The sequence below is a fragment of the Girardinichthys multiradiatus genome, chromosome 15 (genome assembly GCF_021462225.1).
Source record: "Girardinichthys multiradiatus isolate DD_20200921_A chromosome 15, DD_fGirMul_XY1, whole genome shotgun sequence".
NCBI classification, from domain to species: Eukaryota; Metazoa; Chordata; class Actinopteri; order Cyprinodontiformes; family Goodeidae; genus Girardinichthys; species Girardinichthys multiradiatus.
Genome location: NC_061808.1, coordinates 10,909,912 through 10,935,985, shown reverse-complemented (window position 1 = coordinate 10,935,985; position 26,074 = coordinate 10,909,912). Strand labels below are relative to the sequence as shown.

At 39.7% G+C, this 26,074-nt stretch overlaps 1 protein-coding gene across 3 annotated transcripts; it reads right to left on the bottom strand.

Annotated features, from left to right (window-relative positions):
* Positions 1 to 1,500: 1,500 nt before the first annotated feature.
* Positions 1,501 to 25,897, bottom strand: syt14b (synaptotagmin XIVb). 3 transcript variants are annotated; one of them, XM_047388974.1, is made up of 9 exons: positions 24,183 to 25,897; positions 16,166 to 16,213; positions 12,081 to 12,227; positions 8,983 to 9,117; positions 7,257 to 7,516; positions 5,611 to 6,048; positions 5,341 to 5,521; positions 4,416 to 4,472; positions 1,501 to 2,945 (listed from the first exon to the last, which is right to left on the bottom strand). In XM_047388974.1, exons 1-9 carry the CDS (start codon positions 24,193 to 24,195, stop codon positions 2,629 to 2,631), a joined length of 1,596 nt encoding a protein of 531 aa, XP_047244930.1. In that variant the 5' UTR covers positions 24,196 to 25,897; the 3' UTR covers positions 1,501 to 2,628. The 3 variants fall into 3 exon arrangements, 2 of the variants coding, with proteins under 2 accessions (XP_047244930.1, XP_047244929.1); XR_007041927.1 differs by lacking the exons at positions 12,081 to 12,227; positions 16,166 to 16,213; positions 24,183 to 25,897 and adding an exon at positions 9,304 to 12,055 and having other exon boundaries at positions 1,501 to 1,885; positions 2,069 to 2,945; XM_047388973.1 differs by lacking the exons at positions 12,081 to 12,227; positions 16,166 to 16,213; positions 24,183 to 25,897 and adding an exon at positions 9,304 to 12,055.
* Positions 25,898 to 26,074: the final 177 nt, after the last annotated feature.

The following is a 26,074-nucleotide window of genomic DNA, read 5'->3' as shown; positions in this document are numbered from 1 at the left end:
TCAGATTAGGTAGACGGTCGTGTGTTGGTATGTTTACAACTGTGCCGGGCTCCTTCCATGAAATAGTGCGGTGTTAGATGTCCAAAAGTTGGAATATTGCTTTATAATTAGCCCTGCGTTAAACGTCTCTGCCTTCTTATCCCTGATCTGTCCAGTGTGTTTCTTGGTCTTCATGATCTTGTTTGGTAACTAATGTTCTCTAACAAACCTTCACAGAACAGTTGTATTTATGCAGAGATTAAATTCCACACAAGTGAACTCTTATTTACCAATTAGGTGACCACTGAACATTTTATTTATGGTTATCAGAGTAAAGGTGGTCGAATACTAACACAAACCACACTTCAGAACTTTTCTTTTGTAAAAAATGTTAGAAACCATTTATTGTTTTTCCTCAAAAGCACAATTCTGTGAATACTCTATTTTGGTCTATCATATAAAACCCAATAAAATTAATAAAAATATGTAATAAAAATTAAAAGTTTAATGGGTAACACTTTTGCAAAAAACTGTATATGACCTATTTCAATTAGCAACATTAATTGAAAACGTTTTCTTTAGATTACAAAAAGCTTTCTGTCAAACTTCACCCGCAAGTATTCAAAGGATCTAAATTGAGAGACAAGCTGTTAAACAAGCTTGCAAAAATGTCTCTAAGAGGATGGTTACTTGTAGCAACTTCAGTCAGGAACTAAAATTAACGTTGGTTATTGCTCTCAAATGTTGCCTCAATCAATTGCTGAAGGTCTTAACATTTTCCAAGTCTGGTTAAATATGGAAAAAGAAACTTGGGTTTGAAAACATGTTTAATTCCCTGTTTTGATTAGCTGCCTAAACCTTTACATTGTTTTAGTTTTTAGTCACAAACACAACCCTCAGAAAATATGCACACCCTATGAACTGGACTGGTGGGTCTAAACACAAGCTGGTTCAGATGCCGAACAAAACGCTGGCACAAATTTTCTTTGGGAAATTTTACCAAGAAAAGGTATCAAACTCTGAATTAAATAACCTGTATTTAATGTGAGATGAATCAGTGCAGACTTTTACTACTCTAGTTGCTATCAAAATAGCTAATCCAAGTTTTTGAAGATGCCCATAAAACATTGAAATGGTTCTTTTAAACTCAGGACGTGAATCACTGCAAACAAAGCATATGTTAGCAGTTCTGGATGTGTTCTTCATAACTTGAAATAAGCCCCGCATTCATACGATTTTATTCTGCAGGATTTCAATCCCCAGCAGCTGAACTCAGAGGATAAGGTGTGATTGCAGCACTCAACAAAGCCTCGCCGAAACAAAGAGTGAAGATCATGCATCCCACACCTCTCTTAACTGAGCCGGCTGATAGAGGGTTGTCTCCAAGACATGGAGACAAGGGTGTGACTGTAGAGCCTTGAGTTGACCTCGGGGGAGATTTTCTGACTCACAGCTGCTCACAGATAAGCATTTTAACTCACAGGTAGAACCTCATACCATTCCTCAGAGTTTTGCACAATATTTCTTGTCATATTTATTTAACTTTTATGAAACATCACATTTCCAATTCCACTGAAATAAAACAAAATAGGTTTCATCTGTCTTTAACTGTGTTTTCCTCACTCCAGCTCAGCAAGCACAGCTGATGCTGTCATCGGAGCTGCCCTCACAGACAGTTTGGTTTTATTGGGGCCGTGCAGTCTGTTGCATATTCCTCCTCGGCCCGACGTGATGCACCATGTTTCTACATGAACGAACATGGCAGAGCTGTCAGAAGGCTGAACGGTGAAACAGGCTCAGTCTGTGTTACACAGGAAAGGAAGATATCCTTCGATGCAGATGGCATGCAGAGCTGTGTCCAATTCAATGGTAGACTCGGCAAGCGCAGGGAAGAGGTGCACCCTTCCTGTTTAAAGTGGCATCAGATGCATAGTGTTCAGAGTTATGCAAGACCACAAAATGAAGAACAAGGTTGATTTTTGTACAACCCGTGACAGATATGTTTCCAAAAAACATTAACAAAAAAAGGCAAACCAACAAATGTATCTTGCATAATGCTGTGTGTATGTAAACATTGTAAAAAGAATACCTTGTAAGCATAGTTGCAGCATGTTGCAGGACCTTTTTAACAGTCCACTCATTGCATCCTGTTTTGTAAGTGGTAGAGATATGTCTTGTATGCTGGTTATAGCTGAAGCCCATAAAAAATTGGAAGAAGTCTGCCAGTCCTGGACCAAACTCTTTGGTCCGAAGATTCAAAGGCTGAAGTTGTCTGGAAGGGGTTTCATGTTGGTCCTGTAAACAGTTTGTGTGCATGCAGACTTTGCTGTGAAAATAATCTCTTTATATAAAACTAATTGTTTTTACTTTTGAACTTGCAGTCATTACAGTGTGAGTCTTTAACAGTGTGTCTTTAAAAGGCTGTAGTTGGGGGTAGAAACTTTCAATCACGTGCTCAGCCTGGCTGCATCCAACAAAACTGTCCGTTTAAAGGGTATCCATGCAGTCTGGCAGTGAGGATTTGGGAATAGCACCCACCCTCACACCTGAATGCACAACACACAAGGACACTCATCTCAGAAGGTGCTTTCTGCTTTTCCAGAGCTTTGAATGCTCTTTACTTTTATGTCATTCCTCATAAACTGTCTCCTAAGTGTCAGTGAGAGTATGCCAGTGGCAGACCTGCTGACCCTCTGCCTCTCTCATTTCTGTCCAGTGGGCTTGCTGCTCCTCGGTGGTGCTGCTGTGGCCCAAGGAGACCCAGCCCAGCCTCTCCCTGGGCCTCATGCTGCTCTTCCTGCAGAACACCGACACCACTAGCGACACCTCGGACAGCTGGAAGAGCGCCACCTGGAAGACGAACGTCTCCTTGTAGGTGGGGTTTGGCTGCCCGCGGCACACGGCCGTCTTGCGCTTGGACATCTCCTTGCCCTTGGAGTCCAGCATGGTAAGCTTGACATAGGTGTCTGAAAGGAGAGACGTGTATGAGATAAGTGATTGATTGCCATCAAGTGGTTAAAAATTAGCACTGCAACAGATCTTTTTAATTACTTATAGGTTGTTATTGTACATATCCCAAAAGATCTAGTTGTATTTTGAGTTTTCATTTAAGTGTAGATATTTTAGTTCTTTAGTTTATGAGAAAAATAACCCTAACCCAAAACATTATGGTTTACCAATTTACAGTGGTATGAAAACGTATTTTCCCCATTACAGATATCTTCTGTTCTTGTTTTTTGTCACATTTAAATGTTTCAGATCAAACAAATTCCAGTATCAGACAAGTTAAGCAATTGTTTTTAATCAGTTACATTTAAGGGTTCTGCCCAGTCTCGTTGTGACCTCCTGGATGTGTCACTGATGACCTCTTGGAGTAGTTTTGGCAGGGCTGCCAATCCTGGGAAACTTTGGCAAGAAAACCCTGCTCTGTGTTTTCTCCTTTTGTGGACATTACCTCATGTTGGTTCAAATGAATCCCAAAGCTTTAGAAATGTCTTACTAACCCTTTCCAGGCTAATGTCAATGACTTTGTTCCTCATCTGTTCTTGAATTTCTTTAGCTTGGGGCATGATATGTATTTTTTCATATACTTTAACCTACTTCATGTTGTCCGACAAGTCCTATTTAAGTGATTTTGTGATTCTACAGGTTTGGCACCAATCAGACCCGGGAACTGGTCTGATTGGAACTGGAATATAGCTAAGTCATCCAGAAAGTATAGTCAATCACAAAAAATGTATGATTCAACAAGGGGGGTAATTACTTGTGCCAGGTTGGTTTGAATAGCTTTATCCCAACAATAAATTAAATAATCATTTGATGACCTTTGTGTTTACTCATGTCATCGTTCTCTGTTAAAATGTGACATCTAAAATGTCATCTGAAACATTTACATGTCATAAAACTAAGAAGAAATCCGTAAGGGGGGCAATATTATTTCACTGTATATTAGAAAAATAAATAAACTAATATATTTTAATTTCCACCTACACCTGCTAAGGAAGAACTAAATTTTACATTTTTATTAATTAGATTTACACTAAGCACTTTCTATTAATTGTTAGTTTATTCTATATTTTTTGCAGTACTAGAGGCCTTTATTTATTTCATTTTTCCAACAGTAGGTAGACAGGAAAGAGAGCAAAGAGAGGGGGAGACCTTCGGCAAAGGTCGTAGAGTCTAGGACTCGAACTCGGGACAGCCACATCGAGGACTATAGCCTCTGCATATGGTCGCGCACTTAAGCCCTACACCACCAGCGTTGTGCCTATTTTAAATTTTAATATAATTACAGTGGGCTTTGACAGCTAAAACCAAAAATAACAAAAAAATTCAAATATAAATTGAGATTTTTAAGGCCATTATATTACAAGTAATTGGCTTCTTGAAAATAAAAACAAGTAATCATGGTTAGCAAAAGGTGACTGTTGTCTTACCTTTCATGATATAAAGCTGTCCCCCTACGAAGTGTTTCACACAACAAAAAAGACCATCTGAAAGTGGACACACACCACGGCACACATAAGATAGGAAAGAAGAAAGATAGAAGGCTTAGTGTACGTGTGGTTCACCTTGAGAGTAGACCTAGATTGCAATTTGCACATCAGCCTGATTGTTCAGCATTTTTGATTGTTGCATTTCAAAGTACAATTTGTCATTGATGAATCCTCCTGGGAGTTATGCTCAACTGTTTTACCAAATTAAATACAAAGCCTGTCTCACAAAAAGACATCACACTCTAATATTTCCTAACTACCCTAAGCTTTAAATACAACACGGATTCACTTTGGCATCTTTTAGATGAGCTTCTGCAATGTCCCAGCATTTATTTCTGTCTTGAGTGATCTTCTAGAGATGACCGGAAAGTTGGACCTCTGCGCAAACTCTTTTCCAGCACATCCCAAAGATTCCTGAAGGGGTTAACAGTAAAAACATGAGCTCCAGAGAGCAAAGTGTACCGGAGTCAAATACCTTGTTTGTATGTACGAACTTGGCAATAAAGCTGATTCTGATTCTTTAAATTTTAAAATGTCATTAACCTTTTCCAGGTGGAAGGTAAAATTTGTGAGCTAGACAGGATTTTCTTGAAAGAATCAATAATTCTGCAGAAGAGACTATAACAAAATATCTGTAACAGTTTGTGAAGAATAAATGTACTGATCACAATTAGAATGAAAAGCCATTGTAAGTTTGTCATTTTAAATCATGAGCTAGGGTTTTCTTTTTTCCCTAGCAGCAATCTGCAGCTAATTTGAAATACATAAATTATAGGAAAAGGAAATTGTAATAATAGAAAATCCACAGCAAGTTGGAACAAAATCCAAGAGATGAGGGCTTCCCCATCATAGCTTTAACACTTACTGACAGGTTTATCAGAAGCTGTAGTTTTGAAGTGACTTCCTTGTATAACCTCAGCAGAAAGCTGTCCTGTGGCAGAGTTATAGAGGAGACCCAGGAGGATCTCTGGCAGCGATGAGTCTTCGGTGGAGCGGTAGGACAAAGCACCTGCACTGCGAGACACGCTCACAAGAGAGCCACAACCCTGGCATGAGAAGAAAATGAGAATTATAAGTGCTGCAGCTTCATGTGACCTCAGCATAAAGGAGGGCAAAATTCACAAGGTGTTCTCACTGCAAGTTCCGAGCCAGGCTCCAGGGTGACAGGTAAAGCAATCTTCCCCTGCAAGTTCAGCTTAGTCAGGTAGAACACCTTTTCTCCCAGGACCTTCTCCTTTTTCATCCGTCTGATGCTGTACAGGCGGAAGCGAACGGCATAGTCCCCCAGGGCCTCCTGCTCCACCCTGGAAAACTTGAATGTTTCTGTGAAAACGGGACACGGACCCTTCTGCACGCCCGTCTTGGCTCGCTGCTTCTTGGTGGGGAGCAGGACCAAGTGGACCTGCCACGCGATGTTGCCCGTCTGTTTCAAAGCGGGAATGTCGGTCGCAGCCGTCACCGTGACGGCCAGCCACTGCTCAGTGGAGTCGTATTCGAAGGCGACGTCCAGCGTGCCGTATTGCGCAATAGGCTCCGGCTCATAGGCTGAAGGAAGCTGAAGACCAGAACCATCCTGAAAAAAAATATAGAGGCGTTACATTTGTGTTATGGCACTGATTGGTAAAGCAAATATAATTTTTTTGCCAATGATAACCATTTCATTAAAAAAAGAGCAATATTTTACTTTAAATTCCACATTTTTGCAGTAGTGAATAAAACCTGAATAAAGGGGTATACTTTTTCATATTATAACACAAAGTAGCATGTAAATGTGAAGTGAAAAAAAATACACGGATTTCAAAACCTTTTCCAAATAACAATCTACAAAGTGTGACATGCATTTGACATAAACATAACCAGCCTAGTTACTCTTATTCCCCCGAATAAAATCCATTGCAACCAATTACCATTAATCTATGTGTGCTACTTATTAGAGTATTAAACAATATGTCAAACATTTCATTAAACATTTCATGGAGTGCAGTTTAATACATCATACAAAAATCTAAGGAGTATGGCACCTACTACAAACTGCAAACCCACCGACACATCTAGTTCTCTTTCTCTAAACTGACTGATCAAAGACAGCATTATCCCAGAAACAGTCAAGAGGCCCATGGAAACTCTGGAGGAGCTGCAGAGATTTATAACTCAGACTGGAGGATCTGTCAAAAGCAGACCTGATAGTTCTGTGCTCCACAAATCTGACCATTATGAAAGAAAGATGGGAAGAAGGATGGAGAAAAATATCAAGCAATCCTGGAAGAGAACATGTAAGAGGCTGCAAAAGACATAAGACTTAGGTGGAGGTTCATGTTCCAGCGGGACACATACAGCCAGTGCCAATTGGTTAGCTAGAATGGCCCAGTCGAAACCCAGATCTAACTCCCAAGACCGGAAAACTGATGTTCACAGACACTCGCTATTCAGTCTGTCTGAGCTTGAGCTAGTTTGCAAAGAAGAAAGAACAGAACTTTTAATGTCTGGTATAGACATGTAGCAGCAAATTTAGTGAAAGGTGGTTCTTAAAAGTAAGAAGTATTTCATTCAGATGCATACTACACTTTTCAGAGTTTTATTTGTGAAAAAATTTAAAACCTTGTTCCAATTATGGACTACTTCGAGTTGTATCACATACAAAAATACAATGATGTTGGTGGTTGTAATGTAACAAAAACTGAAAAAAATTCAAGGCTTATGAATACCTCTGCAAGGCATTGTAAATTACTGAAACAACCTATATGACATTCAGGCACTGAAAAAATAAGAATTTGAACCAACCTCTGGACTCAGAACAGCTGTGCTGTCACTGGGAATGTCCTCCTCGCACCCTTTGTGAAGGTAACTCTCAGTGTCCTGGTCAACGCTGGCCTCACTGGAGCAGCGAGGGCTGTCAGAATGCTGCGGGGACGACGGCCTCCTGACTCCTCGTTCTGAGCAGGAGCGTGTGGACTTGCGTGTTCCCGAGCTCACGTGTTGGTATGGGGGAGGCTGGAGCTCAGTTAGAGAGGAATCTTTGTGTATCCTTTGAATACTGGCAGCTGCAGTGACAACGAAGACAGAGAGGAACCCAGAAGAAGTAATGTGAGATGGAATCACTGTTTTTTGAGAGAGAGAGATATTTTCATTAGGTATCCTTTGGACTATTGTTGTATGGCTCCCAGAATCAAAATTAAAGTCACTGCCTGGGTTTGCTGCCACCTATCTTAATTCACTCAAGCTTATGCTTATCCTCAGCTAACTCAGCCTCAGACACAAATTATCATTTCAGTTTTTATTTGATTGTTGAATGAGCTGTTTTTTAGGCTTATCTTTTGAACCAAACGATGATACAAATGATAATACCACCTCCTTGATGATATGATGCACATGTAAGTAAAGTACAGAAAAACTACACATATAAAGCTTCAAGAAGTGTGAGATTTTTAGATTTTGAAAAGAAAACGTATGTTGTTTACTCAAAATCATCTAATTCATCCAATGTAGATTCATCCATTAGATTTTCAGTAATTATTATCTGCTGACAATTAGATGTTTTTATCTGGAAAACGGGGTTCCAATTACCTTAGCTTAGGTTATTAAAATCTAGAAAAGCACTCATAGACCGCAAACCTCCACCAAGGCAATATGGTTACTGATGCATGCCAGCTTTTTTCCATACTGATAAGTTATACTCTGGATGACCTCTGGTCACTGGCTGTCAGCTGCTGACTGGGTGAAGAACCATGCAGAAGGTTGTCTCACCGTAGTCTGGCAATGATAAAGAATCCTTCAAAAGAATCCTGGATCCAGATGGTGCTCCACATCACCATCAAAATCTAATAATCTTGTTCCTTAATATGCACGTCTGAAAATGTCATTCAAATTTGTATAGAACGTTTTGAGTTATTTTGCAAACAGACAGATGGTTGACAGACAACCCAACGCAGGCAAACATATGTGCTCACAACCACCTTTTAACTAGGAAATAAATGTTAAACTTCAACCAGTTGTTTTGATGCCTAAATGTTTTGTAATGATCAAAACTAAATACAGTTATTGAGTTGTTAAATATAAAGCTAACCGTGGGTAGCACTGTTGCCTTGCAGCAAGAAGGTCCTGGGTTAAACTCCCGGCCGGGGGTCTTTCTGCATGGAGTTTGCATGTTCTCCCCGTGCATGCGGGGATTCTCACCGGGTACCTCGGCTTCCTCCCGCAGTCAAAAGACATGCCTGTTAGGTTAATTGGTCTCTATAAATTGCCCTTAAGTGTGTGAATGAGTGTGTGCATGGTTGTTTGTTTGTTGCCCCGCAATGAACTGGCGACCTGTCCAGGATGTACCCTACCTCTTGCCCATAGACTGCTGGAGATAGGCACCAGCTTCCCCGTGACCTACTATGGAATAAGCTGTAGAAAATGACTGACTGACTGTACCGTTTTTACCTTTACAATTAAAGAAAATTCTCTTAACTTACTGGTTAAATAAGATTTTATGTAACTAGACTAATGACCATATGTGCACTCTCACCCTGTTCACTGGAAGCCTCGCTGCTGTATCCTCCCTGCTCACTGGACTGTTTGCCTTTGCTCCACACAGATGTTATGTTCTGCTGGGTCACAACCTCCGGGCTTTTTTCTTCTGCACTGTTTGATACAACTCCATCTGTACAGGACATATGGACCCTTTAGTTCAAGTGTTACATTTATCTGATAAGTAACTGTGAGTGCAATATTAAGAGAGGCAAGAAGAAGATGCAGAAGCTGAAATTAGCACACAACACTCCAAAAGGTCAGAGTAGACACTTGAAAAGAGGAAATCAGTGTTCACACAGAAGCAACACACCCTAACCTTGATTTCCTTTCTTTTTCCTATTCCTTTTCTTGCATTTGTCTTCCTTTTTCTCTGCATCTAAATCTTCCTCAGGTTTCTTTGAACTCTCTTTATCTTTCTTCTTATCTGACTTCTTCTTTTTTATTTTAGAGGAAGATCTAGATGGCTCATCCTCTTCCTCAGTGTCTGCCTCTTCTTTGGCTTCTCTATCTTTTTCCTTCTCCTGTCTTGTTATCTTTGTTTCCATTTCAGCTTTTAAATAGGAAGTATTACCACAGTCATCACTTTTTTGCTGAGCTGATATTTGATTGTCACTCTCATTTGTTTTTCTTTCTTGTCCATCTTCACTGTCTGTCTTCCCAGAGGTTTCATCTTCGTCTTCCTTCCCTCCTTCATTGGAGTCCTCTCTGTTCCTTTTGGTTTCAGGTTCTTTCTCCAACTGCCTCTCTCTCCTCTCTTTTCTTCTCTGCTCTCTCCTTTCTTGTATCTCACTTTCCTCCTTCTTCCTCCTCTCTTCTTCTGCCAACTCAGCTTCTGTCTTTTTAACTCGCCAGCATCCATCCCTCCATTCCCACTCTAGTTGACTCTGAGAGTGCTGTCCCTCTGTTGCATCACTGTTTTGGTTATTTTTTGAACCTGTCTGGCCAGCATCGGAGCTTCTCTGCATTTGCCACATGCTTTTATTACTGGCCCTCCCTTCCTGTGAGCCGGAGGCCTGGCCAGCATTCTGACTTCTGTTGTTTTCCCCCTCCTCTTCCTCCTGTACCTTGTTGATAATGGTAGTGACCTGCTCTGTGAGCTGGTCGCTGACAGCATATGTGGCATCGCTGACTGCATTGGCCAGATCGTCCACGCGACTGGTGACTGAGTCTAGGATGGAAGAAATGTTGACAGACGGCAGGGTCGGCTGGAAGCTCTTGAAGAAGGCCATCTCTCAGTAGGGGGATTCTATTACCCGCTGTCCATTAGATTACCTCATCAGAAGCACTGACACAGACATGTGGAGATTAGCAGGGCATGATGCCATCATCACAGTATGTTCATGCATGAACCACCTTGTTCATAAAAGAGATTAGCCTACACTGGGTTAATGTCTGCTGCTCAGTTGTAAAACAAAAGTTTAAGAAAATTATTCCACGTATACATATAAGTTATCCTTGTTACAAATTCTGATGCACTTTAAGGTCTGCTTTCAGCCCACTACGTATGCCATTTTGTAATGACATGAAAAGAATTAGGCCATGATAAAAGTTTTTTCACTTTTAAAAGGAGATATATTCTGCGCAATTTAAAAGAAAAACCAACAAATCTACGAGGGGGATTAAAGTTAAAATAAAAAAAAAGCTGCAACCACCTTGTTGTTTAGGTGTGCAACTGTTAAACTAATACCTTGTTGAAGCAGCTTTTGTGGAAAAGAAATGTGAGGACATTTTTTGTCCACAGCTCTCTTCAAGGTGACCCCACAGATTTTCTGCCAGATTTACTTCTGGAATCTGGAAAACTTTAATTTTCTTTAGGTGAGACCATTCTTTTGTAGAATACCTAATATATGACAAATAAAAACTGTCTTTACCATCAGGTCTCTAACAGACCCCAGAAGGTTTTGGATCAAAACTCACAGGTATTTGGAACTGCTTAGAATTTCACCCACCTTGGTTCCATCTGAGAGAACAGTAACCCCTCAGCATGATGCTGCCATTGCCATGTTTTACTGTGGTTATGATGGTGTTCTTTTGTTCAAGTTCAGTGTTGGTTTTATGCCAAACAGACCACTTGGAATTGTGGCCCAAAAGATCACATTTGGTTTCATAAGACCATAACACTACATCATTTAGTTAGACTTGGGTGTTTTCTTTTAAATAAAAGGCTGCTGTCTTGCAAATCTCGTCCATAGTTTGGACTTATGGAGAATACAGGAACATTGTCATCACATGTAAAACACAACCCAATCTTGTGGGAAATTTCTGTTGATCACTTAGCAGCTTACGTGAAAAGTTTACAACTGGTATTTTAATGAGTTTTGGAGAAAAGTCTAGTCTTTGTCACTGTTCTTTTATATTGTCTCCAGTTATAGGTGACTGCTTTTGCCATCCTTTGGTATACATCTAATACTGTGTGCCCTTCTTATGATACCCTTGGAAAATTCTGTCTTTTGATACTTTTCAACATCTGCAAACTATGACTTTAACTGAAGGATGAAAATAAATAAATGTCCAGAGTATTCTATTAGAATATTAGAAAGAACTTTAAATCTAATCTCACTGGGATACAACCAATTTAGGCAATTATTTCCCCCATATAGTAGAAAGTGACCTCTGTTTTGAGGGTTGAATTTTAAAGGCTAAAATGTTTTACGTCTTACTGAATTAACATCAAACGCAGGAACCTTAGACAACAAACCATTGTTAATACAGTGTTAAACAATACAAGGTTCATTATTTACCTTACTGCCCTCATCCTGCAATCAAGTTAACTTTTTATTTAAGCAATAACACTGCACCAACATAACACTTCATGTACAAACATGAACCATCCGTTTCATTTTAAGGCACACACCCAAATTACTTTGTACAGGGCTGTTTTAAAAAAATATAATGGTATCTATCAATAGTTTGTTTGCCTTTCTACATCTATAAAAAGCCACAAGCATACTATAATACTACTTCCAAAACCATCCCAATGGTTTCAAGCTATAATGGCTTGTTGTGTTGTAACATAAAACCCCAGGAAAGCAAAAAATCATGTTTCTCTGCTCACAGCTCAGCACATGGTGAGTCTGTAAGTGTGTTGAGTACCTTGGTGGGAGTTCTTATGTCCACTGAGATGTGACAGATTGTCAGAACTCTGCACAGACAGTTTGTTGCTGAGGTAAAGAAAAAACAGAGCCATCAACACCACGAAGGCTGCAATGGAAGACAAAACACCCAGAAGTTCAGGAGAAACTGGGGAGATGAGGAGCAGATGGAAAGAAGAGGAGAACGGAAAAGGAAAAAAGAGACAAGAAAAAAATTAATTAGAAAAATTTAAAACCAAACCATTCCTCAGATGTGAAAAATGTTCTTAGAGCTGAGCAGTAATAACACACACAGATGGCTGCAAGCTGAACCTGAGTTGCTGTCAGTAAAATATCTCATAAGTCAAGAAGAGTTCAGTTTAATAACAGACATCTCACCTTGAGATAAACCTAACATTTCCAGTCAAAAGGGTGAGCATTAACTGCTTTGAGTTAAAACAACCACTATTCCTCTTACTTCATAGGCAGATATAAGCCGCTGCGGTGTATGTAGGCCATCCACACTTCATGTAACCAAGCAGGCAGCCCTGTGCTATTTTTACAAGAGCCTCAAAGGAACAGTATCTAACAGAAAAGTAGATTCAGTAAAGCCTGAAAAACCAGATTGGACCATCATTTAGGAGACTTCCACACAGACACATCAGCTGAAGGCTAAACAACCTTTTTAATTGTTAAACAGAAAGAACAGCTAGTAAGAAAAATACTTTTTAAGTTTAAGTTTATGATAGGAAACATTTTGTTAAGCTTTCGAGATGTTTATGTAGCTTTGGTAAATCTTAAACTCACACTTACTTGGGAACATGTTATCAAAGAAGCAGAGCAAATATGTCAAGGTTCGGACTTCTTGATCTAAACTCTGCAAGTGTGGGACTACAATGCAGGACTAATGGACAACGTTCTTGGAGCCAAAAAGCAATGGTGTATTTCTACCATGTTTATTGCTAAAAATGCTTTATTCCTTAATATTTTTCCCTGATTGACAGTAATATTTCTGTAGTTGAGCTTTCGGTCAGTAGTTCACTTATGTTTGCAGTTGCATGTTTATAATTCAGTTTCTTAACTCAGGAAACTGATTTTGTTTCTATAAAATGTTTACCAGGTATAAAATGCATTCATCTGTCAGCCAACCATATGTCAGTTCTGCCTTGGTGACATTTTGTCAGCTCATTCAAACAGGGAATAAAATCACCAAAAATTAAACTGAGTGTAATATACTATCCACTTAAATTATATATGCATCTGGAGCATGATTCATTCATTAATTCATTTAAATGACTTAAATTACAACAGAAATAAACTGATTTGCAATGGCTTTAAGATTTGAGTACAGAAAGGGAAGAGAAAGAACAAAATTGCTACCTGTGACTGTGAAATGAACCAACAATTTAGTGAAGGGTGAGATATTCTAGAGGGATCAGGGGGGTTGTGTTACAATGGGAGAAAAGTTATTTAAGTGACAGACAGCAGTAAATAAAGCTGTGAGATATGATTTCTCAGTGTTTGCATGTTGCTTGTGGGGTTCTGCAAGGGGTGCTAAATTCTTTGTAATTTAAGTTGAAGACATGAGCAAGATATTTGAAGTTATGACTTTTTTATTATTTTCTGATGACACAAACTTTTTCTGTGTTGGAGATACTCTGGAACAATTTTTAAAAGATATCACTGAAGAAATTACTTGGTGTCCTTATTGATGAGAAACTGATCTAGAAACCTCACATCAAATATGTTGAAAGCAAAACAGCCAAAACTATTTCTATTTTGCACAAAGCCAAACGTGTTAGTTAAAAAAAGCATTATGTACTGTTCTGTAGTTTTACCATATTTAAATTAATGGGAAACAACTACAAAAAAACACAACAGTCCTTAATCATACTTCAAAAAAAAAAAAAAAGAGTACAGAGAGTAATTACCAAGGCTTGGTACCTGAATCATACTAAACCACAATTTATACAATCAAAATTATTACTGACATAGTTAAACTACAAACCACTCTAATAGTGTATAAAGCTAAACATCACCAACTGCCAGAAAGTATTCAAAACTTATTCAAGAGAAGAGAATGAGTTTATGACTTAAGAGATATGTGTCAATATCAAACACAGATGATTAGAACAACAATAGAAACGTTTCTGCATTTCTGTCTGTGGGGTGAAGCTTTGGAACATCTGCATATGGAGCGTAAGCAATGTTCAAACATGAAACAGTTTAAAACTCAACAAAAACATTATTATAGATTTACATTAGACTTAAATAATTATGAATAAACCTTATTTATTTATTTTGTCACTTTTATTGTTGTTTTAGATTACAAATTCTTATTCTTGGTGAATAGAAGGTGATGAGAATAATGTAGCAGAAAAAGGGGTGGGTTAATATAAGTTTATAATTCTGCCCACTCCTGTGTGTGAGTGTTGTATATTAGTAAATATTGTCGTTACTATCTGCTGTTATGTTCAATAAAATTTGTGATATGAAAATTAACATTAGTCTAAAATACTGGTGTGTTAACAGCACATTTTCTTTGAAGTCAAGCTGTTTAGTGTACTGAAGTCTCTGATGTAGGTTTCTTGTCTGTAATAGGTTTGTTCAATGCAATGAATAATTAGCTTGTTTTTGACAGAAATTGTGTTTCACTATAAAACATAATTTTTGTCAGATTGGCATAAGCTTTTAATTGAAATTCAAAATTGCTCCGCCCCCTCAACATGAGTTTCGTGACTTGGGTGCAAGCATCTCAATGAAACAAGTCAGGATTTTCCCACTTTTTGTTTAAAATTCAGCAAATAATATATTTAATGGAGATAAATATTACTTACAAATCAAATCAAAACCCCAAAATATATTAAATAGAGTATTAACACATCAACATAGATATTCAATGAGATTTTTTGGGATTTTTATTACTGTATATCCTCTGAAAGTGAACTAAAGTTGGTATGGAAAGATTTATCTCACATTAGCAACGAGAAAAAGACTGCTGCAGCTTTATCAAGTAGTACTGTATCAATGCCCAATCTTCATGAATGGCATGACAGATGGATAATAAAGCACCACATTCTTACCTTCTGTATTATCAAAATGGTCTTATTATCCCGATATAGATTTCAAATGACCAAAGAGGATGAAAACCTAAAGTTATCCAGTTCTGAAGTAACCAAACATGTAACAAATCCGTCAAACTTGATCCAATCCAGTGGTTTTCAAGTTTACGTGTCAACTCTCACTGCTGATCGAGCCAGGATGACCTCTGCAGCAGCGGGCACATCAGCCATCTGTTCAAAGCTACCAGCTTATGGCACAGCACTAAGGAGTGCATGTGATGACGCTTCATACATCACTCTGCTCTGTAAATTTTAACAACAGCTGAATAATTTAGCACTCCGGGGTAACCTGATGCCTTCATCAATGTACACTTGAAAGCAGTGAAGTTTATATGATCCCCAACCAGCAGACGCGATACCCCTGTTATCCCCTTCTTCCTCCGTGAGTGTCTATATTCAATTTTTGTTTTGCCTTGACAAAGTAAACAAGGAAAACCTACCTAAATGAATCTGTGAACTGCGGTTGAACTCAGGACTCTGAGCTGAGCCTCAGGATTCAATCAGCTGGCTAATGACTCCTGCTAGCTGTCTAACAAATGTCAAAAATGCAGCCACTGAAGCATTCTGAAATGAATAACACCCTCAGAGAAAACGTGAGCTTGTCTCAACAAAAATGAAAACAAGGGAAAGTAATTAATCTGTCAGGTTTCTGTACAGTCAAAGTAAAATTTTACTTAGTTTTAAGCTTTTGGAGCAGAGGATGAGGGAGAGTGGTTGTTTGGAAAGTGAACCAATATGAAAGTGTTGCTTACACATGGACCCCTGGAACGAAACAAAACCTACATGCTGAATAAATCATGCACACACAGCTACCTTCTTTCGCTGAGGCGAACCAAAACTTGATACGGCATACATAATTCACAGAAGCACTGTAGTCCGAGGACTGTAAAAACAATATATATTTCTTTTCAGTTAAATGTGAAATAAGTCAAGGACGTTGAAGGGTAGGAGATGGTATCAAAGGTGTTAGAAGACATGGTCTTACCTCGTCTAGCACAGATGAGCTCATGAGCACCACAGTTTCTCCCCCCTCCTGGAAGTCAGAGAGTGAAAGAAGGTAATGGAACAGGATTATTCAATGGACTGTCAAAACATTTACTTTTTTCCTCTGGTTAAATTAAGTTTAAAAAATGCACATAATTTCCAAAAGTATATTGAAAGTTTTGTGCTCCAAAATGTTGCACTAATAATCTCCTTAAAGTTACAACTTTGACATCAAGAGGTCTAAAAAACTTACTTATGTCATTTGCTACACAGCATAAAATAAGTTTCAGCAAGTTGAAAGTAATTTTATTTAAAAATATAAGTAAATTTGTTTGAGTTATCTGTAAAAAAGGGGACCAGGGACACAACTACGATATCACTAACCAGTGTGTTTCAGGTGTAACCATCTGACACTGTATGGAAACAGAACACTACTGCTTTTTTGCCTTACTTTTCAATAGCATTCAAAGACATGTGGTTCAAAATAAATAAAGCTACATATTTTCTAGCATTTTATTGAAGATAATGTTAGTGCCTTGATTTAGGTGCCCTGGTTTATGACCTGATATTCCGCATACCCTGATAAAAGTATTCACTCCCCATCCCATTCCACCTGCAGCGGCACTAATTCGTTTCAGACATGAGGGCAGCTGGCTTGTGTAGTCTAAGAGGAGGGCACTCTGTGATTTGAGTTCTGTCAACATGTCTGGGGGAGAATTACAACAGGCCTTACCTCTGTCCCTACAAAGTGAGCCCTGTTTTTCATGGGGATTACCTTGAACACATGTCTGCTGTTATAAGGGAGTTCTCTTACTTTGCCTAGTCAAAACAGATGTGGCATACCTCATGAACACATTGCTGTAAAGATATCCTCCCTTGTCAAGGTTTTAATAAACCTGACTGAGTGACAAACAGCGATCTCTTTTGTTGGTGAAAATAAATTTTGCTGCAGCACTTTCAACAAAATAACTTCCAAACTTAACTTGAACCTGACATAATTGAGAGGAAGAACAATGGGAAAGCTACTGTATTTGTACCCCTACATGGTTCACTTTATGAGTAACCTCTGCAACAACTGATTCTCTTCTGCTACAATCTTATCATTTACTACCTCTCGGTTTCAGAGGTGGAAAGAGTACAAAAATAACATACCAAATGATAACATTTTACTTAATACCAGTACTGTACCAATGTAAAATGTTACTCAAATAAAAGTACCTCAATAAAATTTTACTTTAAGCAAAAGTCACTTTTAATGAGCAGAAGAAAGTCCTTGTCATTTCATTTTATAAAGGAAAAGAGGAGATATTTATTGGTCTCAAACTGTTTTTAATTAAAGGAGCATCTTTATAAATGAAAAAAATGCAACACAAAAATAAAACATGTCAAAAAAGGCATTATGAATATTTGGGTGGTCATAAGTATTAACATAAATTCACAAATTTATTCTGTCAGCTTCTGCCCTCAGGGTTCTCTGCAACTGATCATCTCCCCCATCTCAGCATCCTTCTCTATCACACCCAATCCTCTGCATCCTTCACTACATCTATGAAGCTTCTCTGTGGTTTTCTTCTTCACCAGAATCTGGAAGTTCTGACGTTCATCCCATCCTTTGTCCAAAATAGATCCTTCATATCTAATAGTTTTAAATACCTGACCACAAACTAAGCGCCTGATCCTCTGTTTTCAGCTTTAGCCAATAAAATAATCAAAAGTACAAGATAAAACTGATGTTATTTACATTATTTGTTCAAATATTATTTTGAATGTTTACATGGTCATGGTCTTGAACATACTGTTGACTTATTGACTCCTATCCGCAGTAATTAGATGTGCACCCGGTTAGAGCAAATGATGCAACATAGCATGTCAAGCATCACTGTCCAAGAAAAATGAGCATATTTTCTCACTAAAATCTAAAACCATTTTTATTTGCCTCCAGGTGCTTGCGTAGGTTCAATGTTTAGTTTTTAAATGTAGACAATTCAATCTCTCCAGACTAAGTTTACACTGCGTGATAAAGCTTGTATCTTTCTTGTACTTACAGTGCCTTGCGAAGGTATTCGGCCCCCTTGAACTTTTCAACCTCTTGCCACATTTCAGGCTTCAAACATAAAGATATAAAATTCTAATTTTTTGTGAAGAATCAACAACAAGTGGGACACAATCGTGAAGTGGAATGAAATTTATTGGATGTGTCAAACTTGTTTAACAAATCAAAAACTGAAAAGTGGGGCGTGCAATATTATTCGGACCCCTTGCGTTAATACTTTGCTGCAATTACAGCTGCAAGTCTCTTGGGGTATGTCTCTATCAGTTTTGCACATCGAGAGACTGAAGTTCTTGCTCATTCTTCCTTGCAAAACAGCTGGAGGTCAGTGAGGTTGGATGGAGAGCGTTTGTGAACAGCAGTCTTCAGCTCTTTCCACAGATTCTTGATTGGATTCAGGTCTGGACTTTGACTTGGCCATTCCAACACCTGGATACGTTTATTTGTGGACCATTCCATTGTAGATTTGGCTTTATGTTTTGGATCATTGTCTTGTTGGAAGATAAATCTCCGTCCCAGTCTCAGGTCTCTTGCAGACTCCAACAAGTTTTCTTCCAGAATGGTCCTGTATTTGGCCCCATCCATCTTCCCATCAATTTTGACCATCTTCCCTGTCCCTGCTGATGAAAAGCAGGCCCAAACCATGATGCTGCCACCACCATGTTTGACAGTGGGGATGGTGTGTTCAGGGTGATGAGCTGTGTTGCTTTTACGCCAAACATATCGTTTTGCATTGTGGCCAAACAGTTTGATTTTGGTGTCATCTGACCAGAGCACCTTCTTCCACATGTTTGGTGTGTCTCCCAGGTGGCTTGTGGCAAACTTTAAACGAGACCTTTTATGGATATCTTTGAGAAATGGCTTTCTTCTTGCCACCCTTCCATAAAGGCCAGATTTGTGCAGTGTACGACTGATTGATGTCCTATGGACTGACTCTCCCACTTCAGCTGTAGATCTCTGCAGTTCACCCAGAGTGATCATGGGCCTCTTGGCTGCATCTCTGATCAGTCTTCTCCTTGTTCAAGATGAAAGTTTAGAGGGACAGCCAGGTCTTGGTAGATTTGCAGTGGTCTGATACTCCTTCCATTTCAATATGATTGCTTGCACAGTGCTCCTTGGGATGTTTAAAGCTTGGGAAATTTTTTTGTATCCAAATCCGGCTTTAAACTTCTCCACAACAGTATCTCGGACCTGCCTGGTGTGTTCCTTGGTCTTCATGATGCTCTCTGCGCTTTGAACAGAACCCTGAGACTATCACAGAGCAGGTGCATTTATACGGAGACTTGATTACACACAGGTGGATTCTATTTATCATCATCAGTCATTTGGGACAACATTGGATCATTCAGAGATCCTCACTGAACTTCTGGAGTGAGTTTGCTGCACTGAAAGTAAAGAGTCCGAATAATATTGCAAACCCCACTTCTCAGTTTTTGATTTGTTAAACAAGTTTGACACATCCAATAAATTTCATTCCACTTCACGATTGTGTCCCACATGTTGTTGATTCTTCACAAAAAAGTTGAATTTTATATCTTTATGTTTGAAGCCTGAAATGTGGCAAAAGGTTGAAAGGTTCAAAGGGGCCGAATACTTTCGCAAGGCACTGTATACTTAAATTGGTCCCTTAAGTATTGCCATGTCTTCTCTTGTTTTTCTTGGAGCTCAACTTCAACTGTACTTAATTGGTCTTTACAGCACCACTAGCCTCCGATTGATGTGCCTCCAGATCTGCCTGATTGAAGGGAGGAGAGGTAGAGTGGATGTCAGCTCGACCTTCACCACCATCAACCCAGACATCCCCCACCAGAAGCTCACCCAGCTCAGTGCCGGCCTCCCCCAGCTCACCAGCTTCCTGGCTGACTGGCAGCAGCAGGTGAGACTGGGGAGCATATTCTCCTGCACAACCATCAGCGCAGGTGCCCTCCAGTGATGTGTTCTCCCCCCACTCCTCTTCTCCCGATACACAAACTACTGCACCTCAGCAGACCCGTCTGTGAGACTCCTGTTGTACGCAGATATCGCCACTGTTATCGATTTGATCCAGGACATAGATGAGTCTGCATGCAGACAGGAGGTGGATTGGCTGGTCTACTGGTTTGGTCAGAACCACCTGGAGCTTAACTCTGGTAAGACAGTGGATATGATGGTGGACTGGAAAACACCCCTCACTCTACCTTCCCTCACCATCCTTAACAAGTCTTTGTCTACTGTGGATCACTTCCAGTTCCTAGGAACCACCCTTTCTCTGGACCTGAGATGGTCCTCACACATAGACACTGTTCAGAAGAAGGTCCAGCAGAGACTGCATTTCCTGCGGCAACTCAAGAAGTACAACCTTCCACAGGAGCTGCTGATCATCTTCTACACTGCCTTTATTCAGTCTGTCCTGTGCTCGTTCATCACTATGTGGTTTGGATCATCCACAAAACAGGACAGATCCAGACTGCTATGACCACTTAGTTCTGCAGAGAAGATCATCAGGGCTGACCTTCCCTCCATCCAGGACTTGTACAGGTCTAGGGTCAGGAAAGGGGCAGCTAACATCTCCGCAACCCCAAACGCCCTGAACACCAAAAATTTGCAAAAACAGGCCGCCAGAGACAATTTCTCCCCACAGGCTGTCACTCTAAGGAACACTTAAGTGTCCAGATCAGTACCATGTAAAGGGGTTGGACAATGAAACTGAAACACCTGGTTTTAGACCACAAGAATTTATTAGTATGGTGTAGGGCCTCCTTTTGCGGCCAATACAGCGTCATTTTGTCTTGGGAATGACATATACAAGTCCTGCACAGTGGTCAGAGGGATTTTAAGCCATTCTTCTTGCAGGATAGTGGCCAGGTCACTACGTGATGCTGGTGGAGGAAAACGTTTCCTGACTCGCTCCTCCAAAACACCCCAAAGTGGCTCAATAATATTTAGATCTGGTGACTGTGCAGGCCATGGGAGATGTTCAACTTCACTTTCATGTTCATCAAACCAATCTTTCACCAGTCTTGCTGTGTGTATTGGTGCATTGTCATCCTGATACACGGCACCGCCTTCAGGATACAATGTTTGAACCATTGGATGCACATGGTCCTCAAGAATGGTTCGGTAGTCCTTGGCAGTGGCGCGCCCATCTAGCACAAGTAGTGGGCCAAGGGAATGCCATGATATGGCAGCCCAAACCATCACTGATCCACCCCCATGCTTCACTCTGGGCATGCAACAGTTTGGGTGGTATGCTTCTTTGGGGCTTCTCCACACCGTAACTCTCCCGGATGTGGGGAAAACATTAAAGGTGGACTCATCAGAGAACAATACATGTTTCACATTGTCCACAGCCCAAGATTTGCGCTCCTTGCACCATTGAAACCGACGTTTGGCATTGGCATGAGTGACCAAAGGTTTGGCTATAGCAGCCCGGCCGTGTATATTGACCCTGTGGAGCTCCCGACGGACAGTTCTGGTGGAAACAGGAGAGTTGAGGTGCACATTTAATTCTGCCGTGATTTGGGCAGCCGTGGTTTTATGTTTTTTGGATACAATCCGGGTTAGAACCTGAACATCCCTTTCAGACAGCTTCCTCTTGCGTCCACAATTAATCCTGTTGGATGTGGTTTGTCCTTCTTGGTGGTATGCTGACATTACCCTGGATACCGTGGCTCTTGATACATCACAAAGACTTGCTGTCTTGGTCACAGATGCGCCAGCAAGACGTGCACCAACAATTTGTCCTCTTTTGAACTCTGGTATGTCACCCATAATGTTGTGTGCATTTCAATATTTTGAGCAAAACTGTGCTCTTACCCTGTTAATTGAACCTTCACAGTCTGCTCTTACTGGTGCAATGTGCAATCAATGAAGACTGGCTACCAGGCTGGTCTAATTTAGCCATGAAACCTCCCACACTAAAATGACAGGTGTTTCAGTTTCATTGTCCAACCCCTGTATATTTTCACTCGTTCAACCATGTCTCCCTCTTTTGTGAAAACACTCTGTATATACATATTTACAAGAAACAATTATTTACCTTCTTATATATGTATATTTAAAATGTCTTCATTCATAACATAGTGAAACCGTAGTCAAATCCTCGTTTGTGTGCAAACTTGGCGATTAACGTTGATTCTGATTCTAATAGAGGTTTGGGCTCCAGCAGTGACCCCTTGTGGATATATCAAGCAACATCATATTATTTGATAAACACCAATCTTGACAAATTACTTCTTATTTTACCAGCTAATGTTCCTTTGACTACACAGTTCAAACTGATCATGTAGCATGTAGTAATTGGTTTTAATAAACAATACTTTAATATGTTTGATTCAGAATGTATCTTGTTATTTGATTAGTGCTATGGATTACTTGAGATGTGATGCAGTGAAAGTTATTTTGCAAATTCAGATTTTACAAGAATACCATATGATATCAGTCTTCTTATTGTTGGTGCTTGTTCTTCTTCATTTAATACAATCTGAAAATCCAATGAAAACACTGAAGTAATAATTATCACTCCTCATGACTTATACTTATCTCTAGTGCTTTCCAGCTGTGAGTACGACTTGAGTCAGAGTCAATGCTCACATCTATTATTTGCTGAATTTGAATTAGTTCAGCCAATAAGCAGATTAAAGTCAAAGAAGCCAAGCCTTGTGGTGTATAGGTACATCTACACTTTGGAACAACTTTGGACCTCAGTCACACTTATTTTTTGACATTTTAATCAAACTGAGTAATAATGTTTGGTACAAATATTTTTGTGTTTAATTTAACATTTAAAAAAATTTTTTTTTTTAACCTTTTTTTTGCTTAACTTAAGCTTCTCTTTAGGTGTACAACTTGGTCAACACTTGTTTATGTGTTCTTACCTGCTATGAATACATTTGACTTTACAATGCATCTATAAAATCTTTTATATTATAGGCAGCGTAATTGCAGTTATTTCAACCATTCACATGCAGTGGCACTATTTGATATTGGTTACATGGGCAGTTGCCCAGGGTGGCATTAGAAGGGGAACACATTCATTATAAAAAAAAAACAACTAATTATTTATCTTTCATTTGCACCCTGAATGACATTTTTTATTGTTTTTATGCATACTTGTATAAGGCTACTTCCCCTTGCTTACCACTAAGACTGAGGAGATCAGGCTTTTTTGGGGGGCCAGGCACACAAAGCCCACATGGTGTGAAGTGCAAGTTACCCAGCTGGAGTGTCTGAGCACTACCTATAGCACCTATTGTCCAGGGCACCAATCATGCAAGAACCCCAAATGTTAACATCCAAATAACTCAACGCTTAGACTGCTGTGGATGGATTATTAGAGAACAATATTGTCTTTTCATAAGTGTGTGACACTACTGCCAGGTCCTCCTTAAACTGATCCAACACGCACGTATGGTCACACGTGACTTTACTGCTCAGTCGCTGAATTTCAGTGAGAACAGACCTCTTCATCGCTACGCTGGTAGTCCTACTCACTATAAACACTAACACCGTAGGTTAAAGGTACTATAAACAGCACATTCAGTCATAAAATAGAAATCTCTGGAATGATTTTAACCTCATAGCGTTGTTTTCTGGTGGATAGCATCCTATCCCATTCATCCGCAGAGTGCGTTTCGTCCTTATTTAATTCAAATTATTTGATATTATCTCTTGAATTGAGGTTTTCCTCTAATGTCTTCAATATTGACATTGTATTGCCCACACGGAACGGTCTTCTTCTCTGTTTACATGTCGCATCTCTTCACGTGACCATCCCACGAACGGATCGCATTCGTCCTGCATCATCAAAGTGGCCGCATCTATCAGCATTATCCGTGCCGCGCGCCCCGGCTCTGCAGTGCCTCTTGCCGCGTGGATCAAGACGATGAGCGGCCAGAGAAATAATGGACTCGATCGTCCATAAAACGGGATTCTTATTCTGTCCTGAGTAAAGTTTAACATGAGGCTTGTACCTAAGAGGAAGACTTACCGTCAATCGCCATGATGCTCCGTCCCGGACTCTACCAACCAACTGCTGGGGAGGTCGACAAAGGAGGGGGGCATTCATGTGTGTGAGTTTAAGATTGAACAAAAGCACATGGTCATATTAAACATTTAATATAGAATATTTAAATGACATGTACAGTAGCTTGAAAAAAAAAAAAAATGCATACCCCGTAACTTTTTCTAATTCTAATTTATGACCACAGACTTCAGCATCTTACAGGCATTTTATGTGACAGACCAACACAAATTGGTGCCTTGTGTAAAGTGGAAGGAACCAGATTCTTACATGTAAAACATTTTTTAGAATAGATAATGCATTTGTTTTCTGCTCACATGTTTTCAGTATCTAGTTTGCCTTTCAATGCAATTTCAGCAAGTCTTTTGGGACACTATCTTTGACAGCTTTGTACATATAGAGGCTAAAGTTATAGATAATGTCTCACAACTCTCTGCTCTCATGCTCAAAACGATTTGCTTGCTTGAGTATTCTCACCCCCATTACGTTTTCACGTTTCAAATACAGGATTGTTTGGTAGTTAGCTCCATCCAACGACTCTGACCAGCTTTCCTGTAAGAAAAGTGTACCCACAGCATGATGCTGCCATTACAGTGTTTAATATTAAGGATGGTTGGTTCAGGGTGATGTTCAGTGTTAATTTTCTGTCATACAGCATGTGTTGGTTATAGGATAATACATTTTATTTTGAGCTCATCATTCTAGAGGGCCTTCTTTTGTTAGCTGTGTCTCCTACATGGCTTGTGGCAAACTGCAAACAAATTCCAATTGCTTCATTTAAAAATGGCTCTCATCTTGCCACAGTTCCATGAAGGCCAGATGTGTGGAGTGCTTAACGAAGTTGAGCTGTCAACAGATTCTGCCAGCTGAACCGTGGATCTATGGATGCTTCTTTGATTAATGCATTATTATCTTATTCTAACAAAAGGGAAACATTAGAACTTATACTTTATATCACTATAGTATATGTCACGATGTGGAATTTTGGTTTGGTGTTTGTTTATGTTCATTTAGTCAGGTGTTTTTTTCTGTTTACTTCTGATGATGGTAGTTTTAGTTTCTATTTCTTCCGGTGTGTTTTTTCGTTTCTTATTGATTTGCTAGGTTCTGTTTTGTTCTGTGTTCTTATGGGTTTGATGAATGTCTGTTTAGAACTGTCCCCCCGTTTTAGTTTTGAAGTTTATTTCCTGCCCTGTCCTTCGCATTTCTGTTCTTAGATCTGTGTTCTGGTTTCTGTGGGTTTGTTTATTGTTTGTCCTCGTCTAGCTCCTCTTGTTTCTGTTATTCCTATTTGGTTTACCTGCGTCTCAGCCTCTTTGCCAGTCCGTCCACACCTGTGTCTGTTTACCCTAATTACCTGCCCTATTGTTTCATGTCCACCTTTGTCTGTATATAAGTTCCTCCTTGTCCTTTGTTCCACGCGGTCTTTAGTCATATTGAGTTATGCTTTGTGAAGCTTGTTTCTGCGATCCTGTGGCCAGGACTTATGAACTTTGTTTCCTTGATCGCCAGTTAAGCTGGCACCGGCAGTTGTAAGTTGGCCCTGAATTACAGGGCCAACACATAGACACTGTTCGAAAAAAGGTCCAGCAGAGACTGTACTTCCTGAGGCAACTCAAGAAGTTCAACCTTCCACAGGAGCTGCTGGTGATCTTCTACACTGCCATCATTCAGTCTGTCCTGTCTTCATCCATCTCAGTGGGGTTTGGCTCATCCACAAAACAGGACAGGTCCAGACTGCAACGAATAATCAGGAATACAGAGAGAATAATCAGGGCCTGTATAAGTCCTGGATGGAGGGAAGGTCATCCAGGACTTATACAGGTCTAGGGTCAAGAAAAGAGCTACTAAAATCTCTG

Coding starts and splice junctions, on each gene's coding strand:
- syt14b (XM_047388973.1), bottom strand. CDS start 10,216: ATGGCCTTCTTCAAGAGCTTCCAGCCGACCCTGCCGTCTGTCAACATT. Junction 5,522..5,610: donor AGCCTGGCTCGGAACTTGCA/GTGAGAACACCT, acceptor TTCTCATGCCAG/GGTTGTGGCTCTCTTGTGAG. Junction 2,946..4,415: donor ACAGCTTTATATCATGAAAG/GTAAGACAACAG, acceptor CTCTCCTTTCAG/ACACCTATGTCAAGCTTACC.